The following is a 9,682-nucleotide window of genomic DNA, read 5'->3' as shown; positions in this document are numbered from 1 at the left end:
AACTTTTAACGGAACCCAAAATAACCTTTTATTCCAAATAAATTCGGAACATTAAATTGGTTCATTACTAAAAGTTCACAGTGTGTGTATATGTGAGTGTGTATACATGTGTGTATATGAAAACACACACAAACACTGAATTGTGTCTAATTTTACAAAGATCGCAGATTCCTGAATGAACCATAATTTTCAGTAGTGTGTGTGTTCTTGTGAAGTAATACACTTACTGTAGCAAAGAACCAGAAGGAAGAATCTGCAGGAATGTATAACGAATACAAATCATATGTTAATGTTGGTACAAAACTCAAAACCCCCGTCACAATAGTTATTCAATTAATTGCTGCATATTTACATCTTACTTAACATGACTTTAAAAATGTGGAAACAAGTAGGTTATGTGTTAATAATATCATTTAGCTTAGTCTGAATGTCAAGCGCTAACTTACATTACTTTGTGGTTGTGTTTCAGTGGGTGTTTATTATTTGTTGTTCGCTAGGGGACGGTGAAGACATTTAAATTCTGAGGTAACTTTACAAAAGCGGTTGTCTTCAAAGTGGTTATTTTCAGAGTTTCAGAGTGTGAGAAAGTCACGTATCGATCGACGCTGAAGAATCCGTTAAAAAAAAATTTCAAAGCACAACAGGCTCCGTGACGAGTACCGCACGGGTTTAACCAGACGCACGCACAGGGGGCGCCTCTAAATGCAGTTGAGGCTGTGTCTGAAACAGAAGGCAGTACCCTCAATAAACATTACTGTTTATAACAAGCCCCTCCATGAAGTGTACGCTTTGATGAGGGTAAAGGGGAAGTGAAAGGTGTGCATTTATTTTACAATATTTTTACTCTAAAGAGATATCTTTATCTATCTTTATGAATAAATAGTAATTACACTTATTATTACAAATAATTACAAATAGTGGATACAATTACAAAAACATTTTATGTAAAATAAATAAATATATAAGTATTTCTTTAAAAAACTATATATATATATATATATATATATATATATATATATATATATATATATAAAATATTAATATTTAATATATATATATATATATATATATATATATATATATATATATATATTTCTTTTCTTTTTTTAAACATGTAATTCCTGAATATTCCTGAAAGTTGTGTGTGATGTCACAGGCCCCGCCTACGGAACGTATAAAAGAGGGCCTTTTACCTCATAATGACATTCAAAACATGAACGTGTTGCAGTACAAGTGAGTGTCCAGCTTCTTTCCCTCTCTGATTTGTTCACTTCTTCTTTATCTACTTTAACTAAATGTGTTTCGATGTATTACAGTTTTTACAATGTAAATTTGTCTTTATCTTTCTACAGTAAAATCTACAGCATAATCATGGCTTTAAACAATAATATCATTCCCAGCGCTTGTGTAGAAGAAGAAAGGTGAGGGTTTTTAAATGAAAACAGATATATTTCCAGGTGTTTTTCTACTGAAATGAAATTAAATCCTGTTAGGAATGATGTTAGCGGAATCATATATACACTGTCCAAAATCAACCTTTATCTGTATTTTAAATATATTTTCTCAACATTTGAATTGTGAGAATTCATTAGGAACGGCCCAAATAGAAATGCGCCAGAATTATTCTGAATACAGTCTCTGTACATTAAATGTACATTAAAGGAGAAATCTGTAACATTTGCTGTATTAAATTATAAAATGCCCAGTATTTATCATCGGAGATTAAAGAAACCGTCTAAGGCCCAGAGCGGCACTCGATCGGTATTTGGTCTGAGTTCCCGCCCTCTGCCCAATCACAGTCCGATCACAGTACAGTACACAAACCCCAGGTTGCCAGGTAAAACAAAAACACTGCGCTATAGCCAAGGAAGACGCAAGCGAAGCGTGCTTAGATGTAACTGTTTAATTTACATTTTTTGTGTGTTTTAGACGAATTCGTTTTGTGATTAGAAGTGTATTGAATGCAGATAATGGATTTAAAATCTGTGGTTGTTTTAGACAAATAGGTGATTAATGACCACAGATTAAGGGTGTAGAGTTTGCGTGTTTTTAAATGAAGGGATATTCAGAGCAAATCTTCATATTTGACTTCAGCTGCATCAGTTCCCTGTAAGAACTTCCTATTCCACCTTAAATGCTGCACTGTTTAATAACTCTACAGAGGTCACATTGGAATCAGTGCTCTATTGAATCATATATGGAATCAGTGGAATGGAAAATTCTGCACGTGACCAAGAGTATAGCATTTTAAGGTGGAATGGATCATTTCTACTGGGACCAAATTTTACTCTGCTCCATTTAAGGTGGAATGGAAAGTTATGCAGGTGACAGTATGGAGTGGTTATGGGGATTTGTGGCTTTACATTATTTAGGTTTTATTTATTTAAACATATGATATTCCAAATCTAACATGTGAATATTCTTAAATAAGTTATTGATAAAATGTATTTGCTCTTTAAACGGGTGAAACAGCATCATAGAGATGAACACAATTTTAAAAATCCACACTTAATACTGAATATGGTACAATTATGACTCAAAATTGGAAGTTGTGAATTATGTCCCACAGACAGACAGATAGATTGATTTAACTTTACTGTCATTGCACAGCATAAGGCACAATAGAAGTATGCAAACAGAAGAGTGAAAATGTACCTGAAGTAAAATGTTATATGTTAAAATATGAATTAACGATGGGATGCCATCACAGCCACCGTTTATCTGAGAATGTAGGTGTGTTATTGTAGGTAAGACTTTACTTCTTGACCAAATGAACATTACTGTGCGTTTGTAGGGGTGCAGAATTCCTGCAGCAGAGGATTCAGTCCAGAGTCCTGTCCACCTTGAACTGCCATCTTCAGGGTAATCTGGCTGAATCCAAACCTGTGGATGTCCAGAGGGAGTTTACAGAAGGACTCGCTCTGGAAATTACGAAGGAGGTCATCACGGTCATAAACCTGCTGGGTTATGACCGGAGACTGACCCCAACTGATGGTCCAGTTGACCCAGGACTTCCTGCGAAAGAGGAGCAGGATGAAGAGGGTGCGTCTCCCTCCGGATCTACTGAGGAGGAGGGGACGGACTCTGAGGGGACGCAGACAAGCTCTGGACCGTGCGACGCCTGGTACGAGTTTATTCAACCTGAGCGGAGGGCTGTGGATGCTGCGGAGGACAGCGTGGATGTGTCAGACACAGAAAATCAGGAGGACACATCCGTGGAAAGTGTGGAGGTGGTGGACGAATCCAGCTGTTGTCCCCGCCTCAGGAAGCTGTGCATATCTGCCAGGAAGAGAATGAGAAAGTTAATCGGCAGAGCTGCTCGCATCTTTCGCAGAAGAGTAGCTCCCAGCACCGTCAGGGACGATGTACTCCCCTCCCCTGCAACCAGCGTGTCTCTTGGCCTTCTCCCTTCAAATCTGCAGGACAGGGGCTCCACCGTTTCCCCAAGATCTGCGTCCCTTTCCGATATGGGGCGTGGTCCTGTCCAGGAGTACCTCCATGTTAGATCTCATTTAGAGGAAGCCGGAAACGAAAGGCCGCTCCCGCTCCATATTGCGGACTTTATGGAGGAGCCATTCACAGAGGAGTCTGTGATGGGGCTCCTGGAGTTCTTCATGAGCTTGGAGCTGGCTCATCCCAGATACAGAGGCCAGACTGCCACCGTCGCGGAGGTGTACTCTCAGCTGCTCCGTATGGTCGGCACTCTGGAGAATCTGCGGAGAATTGCAGAGCACCGGAGACGTGATATCTACTACCTGATCACGGACTCCGTCATGAGGGCAGTGTTCAATGTCCCGCCCTTCTCTCAGCTGTACTGGGGATGTCCAGAAGGGTTCAGGCTTCCTATGGAGATTCCTCACTCCTGGGATCGTGAGCCGGTGGTTGAAGCAGAAGGCCAGCTCCCACTGGGACAAGAGGGACAGGAAGGAGAAGGAGGGGACCCTCCTGTTTCTTCAGACTCTTCAGAGTCAGAGATAGAGTAAGAAGGAACTTTGATTTTACAGACAGTGCATTTACAGACGGTCCCATTCGTGCTCAGCATTAAAAACAGGTATTATCTCTGAAGCTTACCACTGGGAACCATGAGGGGGCAGTGTAGAATGCAGTCCATAGTTGAACCGAAACATCTTTCCTGTAGTGAATAACATTATAGGTAGATGACACAGAAGTATTCAAGGGTTCATTTGCACCACGTAAAAAATAAATGAGCTTTAAAAATATACCTGAATAGAAACACGACGTAAATGGGCTTTAATAGAGTTTGACATCATTGCAAAAGCGAGGGGAATCCCTTACACAAAGCGGGATTCCTCAGATAGCCAGTTCCATTTAGGCTTAAGTTATCTGACTAAACTGAAATTTTGATTTGTGTCTTTTTAAATAAACCTAGCAGCGCCTCTGATATTAAACACAGCTCTGAGTTGTTGGGTAGTAATCTGTTTTTAAAATATTTATGATATTTTTTCTTTATCAGTTTCTAGTGGTGAGACGGAACGGTTCAGGCGTCCCAGGTAAATTCCTCACTCCTGGGATTGTGAGCCGTTGGTAGAAGAGGAAGACCAGCTCCCACTGGGACAAGGGGGACAGGAATGAGGAGGAGGGGGCCCTCCTGTCTCTTCAGATTCAAAGCTAGAAGGGTAAGTGTGTTTTTTGACTTTATACACAGTGCAGGAACATGAAGGAATTTTAAGGTGGTCTGTCAAAACCAGACAACATTTAAAAAGTGAAAGCACATTAAAGGAACACTATGTAGTATTTGTACCATAACATTTCAGCTTCTAAATGATTGTGAGGTTCCACTGAGCTGGAACAGGGAGAATAGAGCCTCTGTGGCTGCTACACCTGGTCCTCTGCTGGTCCCTGCACTAAGCAACTTAAGAATCACGAGGCAGAGGGCTCTTGCGAGAACTCCGTAACGCTTGATGGCACATCTAGAGGGCTTTTAAATTAATACAAAATTATTCTAGCTCAGTATTCCCAGTGTGGATGTTGTGGCAGAGGTAGCAAGGAGGTGAAAGACACCGACCCAGTGGGCGGCCATACAAGAGTTAATACTGGACTGATTTTACACAGTAGAGTGAGCTGAAACGGACCTAAAGACACAAGCCGGAGGAGGTCCTCAGATAGTAAGTCTGCTCTGAGTTATGTGTAGTGGCCTGTTGGTAAATATCTGTGATGTTATTTCTTCACCAGTGACTGGTGGTGATGAGATGCTGCTCTGCGGATGACTGTGACACTGTCCATAGAAGCCTTAGCCCAGTGATTCTGGCCTGGCTCTGGACCCTCTGCCACCCTGATCTGGATGAAGTGGTTATGGAAAATGAACAAAACTAATCTGGCAACCCGTTTGGCTCTTCCTGTACCCATTTAGAAGAAGCGGTTTTGTTCACCCTGGTTTTCCTGTTGTTTCTGTTATTTCTGTTTTTACAACTTACCACTTAACCGTCCATAGATCTGTTTTTTAGATTGTCTCTGCAGGATTATTTATTACAGAGGCACTAAAATTGCCACCCTGCTCCTGGAGTAACGTTTCTGGTGTAAATTCCTACATCAACCAAAAGCGGTAAGTACCTGCAATACCATGGCTACTGTTGGCTGTTTTGCCTGCTCAGAGTATGGCATGTTTAACTTAGTCCACTTTACCAGAGGATGTCTGATGCAGTAATCTGCTTTGATCCCATCCCAATGCGGTGCGGCACTGAAGCCTACAGCAGACATTCAGCGTTAAACTGCTGGATGTCCAAGTGGTGTTCCGAAAATCAAGTGGGCTTTATAGACAGTTGGTTACATTTGAGGGCAAGCATGATCTTATAGGTAGGAATGGTGCTGCCTTCTTTTCTTGCAGCATAGCACACAGTCTTTTAGTTAGTCAGCAGTGTAGTGTAAACAGTTGCTGACAGTCCAGAGCCGGGACCAAGTCGCAGACAGACAGGCTAAACCGACCGTCTGCGAACTGCCTTCTCGTTTTCTGCTTTTAGTTAAAGCTGTCATAGTCAGATCTGCCAGAGTCATTAGCCACACTCTGGAAATGTTAATACTTTCTGCTTTACAAACACCAAACCGTTTAAAACTAATTCCATCCCTTTACCTTTTTCCAAATAAACGACCGCCCACCTGTCCAGCTGGATGCTGATGGATGACTGTCAAGCTCCTCCTCCATGCTTCAGACCAGCTGCCCATACTCCAGCAACCACCAAGTGCCTTGGAGCTGCCCCTACACTGAAGTTCTCACAGACTTCTAATTATTGTTACCAGTAGATTGACCAGAGGAGGATAGGTCACCCCTTGTGAGCCTTGGTTCCTCCCAAGGTTTCTTCCTTAGCTGAGGGAGTTTTTCCTTGCCACTGTTGCCCTTGGCTTGCTCACCTGGGGATTTTTACATCTTTGATGTTGTTTACATTTTTATATTTTACATTAAAACTGTCTTTACTGGAATTCTGTGAAGCTGCTTTGTGACAATATCAGTTGTAAAAAGCGCTACACAAATACATTTGATTTGATTAGATTTGAATGAATGAAGACCAGTAAAGCCTTACCTCCAGAGTGCTCCAGGTCTACAGGTGAAGTGAAGAATCATTTCAGCTCAACGAATCTGTCCGAGCAACTCTAACTCTGAACAAAGCTCTGAAATAAAGACCAACAGAAAGAGATACTCGCTTTCAGTTCATTCCAGACTTCACTCACAAACACTGCACAGTACTGACATCTGTACTGTAACTAACACTGTGAGGGGTAAACAGAGCACTGAGGGGTAAATACAAACAGAAAGAAAGTAGTCAGTGGTAAATAAAAACACAGACAGCAGTGAGTGTTTCTGAGAGGAAGATCAGGAGGAGAGAGCTGGAGTCCTCAAGAAAGTCCCAACCTTGGTTCTTGGCTGAACCTTCAAGACTCTGATATGTCATTAGAACATAAATAAAACAGAGCAGAACTTCATTCCCTGGAAACATACATTTAGAGCCTCGTTCTAAATTTTGATATTATCCAAGTTCAAAAGAAGCTAAACAAAAGATCAGAAGCATAAATATTTGATCCGGTCCAATCTAAATGGTGCCAGAGGTGTCAGAATGGAGCTTTACCAACAACACAAAGTTTTAGAGTGGCGCAAGCAACAAAACCAGTCAATCTACCTGCATTGTTTTAAAAGTCAGCTTCCAAAGGGAAGCAGCTACCAACCAGTAACACACCAGCTCTCTAAAAAAGAGACTGAGTTCTTGAAGAAGGACATCAGAGAATCAAACTGTGTTGGTCACTGACGACCTATATACACCCTTAACATATTTACAATTTAATACTATATTATTATATAGTCATGTGTTTATTCTCTGTATAATTTAATTGTTTTTGCTCCTGGGGCTCCCTCTAGTGTTATTCATTTTTACAACTCTGTACTGAAATCAATGAGGAAGGGTAGGGAGGGGGTTGGCTTCCTACCCTCCTCCAAAGGTTACATAGTGTAGTTTCTGCAGTGCTGAGCCCAGAGTTGCAACAACAGAGGCTCTGTTCTCCCTATTATAGATCAGTGGACTACCACAACTCTTTTGAAGCTGTAATTTTAAGGCATTAATATCACATAGTGTTCCTTTAAGGTAAACAATGATTTATTAACAGGTTTGTTAAAAAAACATCTTGTAGGTTTAAACATACTGAATTACATCTGCCCATAATCACCTGATCATTCAGATTGTCTATGAGAATTCTCATCTTGTCTCCAAGGTCTCTGGTGCTGTAGATTTGGGTTCGTGTAGCTGTGTGAGGATCAGGAAATGTTGTAAAGGAGGATTTAAGGTCCATACAAGTCATCCTTTTGAAACTCAGCTAAAACCTGAAGGGGACCAACCAAGAGAGTGAGAACGAAAGAGAGACGAAGAACAACACATTTACAGTATCAGTAGAATATTACAATCAACTATCTAATTTGCACTTACTCTCAAACAAGTAAACCTAAATAAACACTTACTTGTTCTCCCAAAAATACAGAGTGAGACTGTATTCTCCATTCCGGAATTGTTCACATTCTGGTCCACGTTCTTTTTCTTCACTTCATTTCGGAGGTGAGGCTGCTCTCTTTCCCCAGTGGCGTCATCTACACCAACAGCGGTGTCTGGAGGAAAGTTAATGCGTTATTTGATCATTTTAATACATCAGTTTCTGTTCCTGATTCTGCGTGAGGCTGGCGCATGGGCGATGGCTGAAATCTAATTGGAAGATGGTTTCTGCATTAAACACCACTATGTTTACGACTGGTATGACATCTTGATTAGTCAAGAATATTTGGGTTTGTGTATATTTGATTTCTCTTCAAAACCGATCGGTCCATCACATACTGCAGAAAAACAATTTCCCTAAGGCAGTGGTTCTCAAACTTTTTAGACCAAGTACCATCTATTATCAAATCAAAGCCTCAAAGTACTACCTATCAATCCTATATCTTGCTTGAATATTTCTAAACTGCATGCATTCCACAAAGTTGCGCTAAAATAATCTCTAAAAATTATAGAGCGAATATGAAGGTCACGCCTGTCTCTGCGGATGTCTCGCTTCCTCCCTCAGTTCAGGACGCAGTACCACTTGAGTCTGGGAGGGACTCAGAAGACTTCAATTCCCATGATTCAGCTGATGGTCACATGACTTCACCAACCAATAGAACCCCTCTCACACGCTCCAGGTCACCTGAGTTTTAATTCACAGCTGTTTCGTTTTAGTCACAATCACTCACTCACCATATAAACCCGGACTCTTGCATTCACCATTTGCGAAGTAGTGCTAACCTTATGTTACTTACCGAGCGAACCTTGTTTCTGAAAGCCAACCCGTGTATGACCCTTGCTTACGTTCCACTTGACTCTGTGTTTTTGGTTACGGACTGCTATTGTTTAGTACGTTGTGTTTTTGACCCCAGCCTGTACCTCACTATTCTTTGGATTGCCCCTTTTGCTGTGATTGCTTTCTCTTTACGGTGTGCTTTGCACATCCCTAAAGTAAATCTCTTTCTGTTAAACAAGAGCGTCTCTCTTGTTTACCAAGCCTGACAGAATACTTCGCCTTTAAAATGCAGACGGCGGGTTCTGGTGACTTAACAACTGCTATCGGTAACCAAGGTCAGTTGTTAGGAGAACATCACTCTATATTGCAGCAATTATCGGAGTCTGTAACCCTATTGAGGCAACAGCAGAGCCAGCAACAAGAGCAAATGGCGGTGATTTCTGAACGTTTAAAGAATCTTGTTCCCCAGCGACCTTTTGCTCCTTTGCTCGAACCTCTGTCAACCTCGAATGAAGTTACACCTTCTTCTGTCCCATCATCTCCATATAGCATAAATAAACCGGAGAAATATGATGGCTCTATGGCCAAATGTCAGGGATTTTTGTTGCAGTGCTCATTATATTTCAATAGCTCCCCTCCATGCACTGATTTCGCTCGGATATCATTTTTAGTATCTCGCTTGACTGGTAAAGCTCTTGATTGGGCTACGGCCATTTGGCCTAACGTACAGAGCCTCTCTTACGATCGTTTTGAAAAAGACTTTAAGACTGTTTTTGATCGTCCAAATGAGGGGAGATCTAATGGCGAAATAATCGCAAAAATTCGTCAAGGCAGCAGATCTGTGGCGGACTATGTATTAGAGTTCCGTATTCTCGCTGCTGGTAGCGGCTGGAATGAACCCGCATTAATCATTGTC

The 9,682-nt window shown here is 41.3% G+C and overlaps 1 protein-coding gene across 2 annotated transcripts; it reads left to right on the top strand.

The window, feature by feature from the left end:
• Positions 1–1,165: 1,165 nt before the first annotated feature.
• On the top strand, positions 1,166–6,585 carry LOC136679567 (uncharacterized). 2 transcript variants are annotated; one of them, XM_066658175.1, is made up of 6 exons: positions 1,166–1,233; positions 1,353–1,421; positions 2,795–3,979; positions 4,475–4,637; positions 5,194–5,563; positions 6,123–6,585. In XM_066658175.1, the coding sequence occupies exons 1-4, from the start codon at positions 1,214–1,216 to the stop codon at positions 4,479–4,481; spliced, it is 1,281 nt and encodes a 426-aa protein (XP_066514272.1). In that variant the 5' UTR covers positions 1,166–1,213; the 3' UTR covers positions 4,482–4,637; positions 5,194–5,563; positions 6,123–6,585. The 2 variants fall into 2 exon arrangements, with proteins under 2 accessions (XP_066514272.1, XP_066514273.1); XM_066658176.1 differs by lacking the exon at positions 6,123–6,585 and adding an exon at positions 5,647–6,101.
• The last annotated feature ends 3,097 nt before the right edge of the window (positions 6,586–9,682 follow it).

The sequence above is a fragment of the Hoplias malabaricus genome, chromosome Y, assembly GCF_029633855.1.
Source record: "Hoplias malabaricus isolate fHopMal1 chromosome Y, fHopMal1.hap1, whole genome shotgun sequence".
Lineage (NCBI taxonomy): Eukaryota > Metazoa > Chordata > Actinopteri > Characiformes > Erythrinidae > Hoplias > Hoplias malabaricus.
The sequence above is the reverse complement of the archived record's forward strand: the minus strand, read 5'-3'. Positions and strand labels throughout refer to the sequence as shown.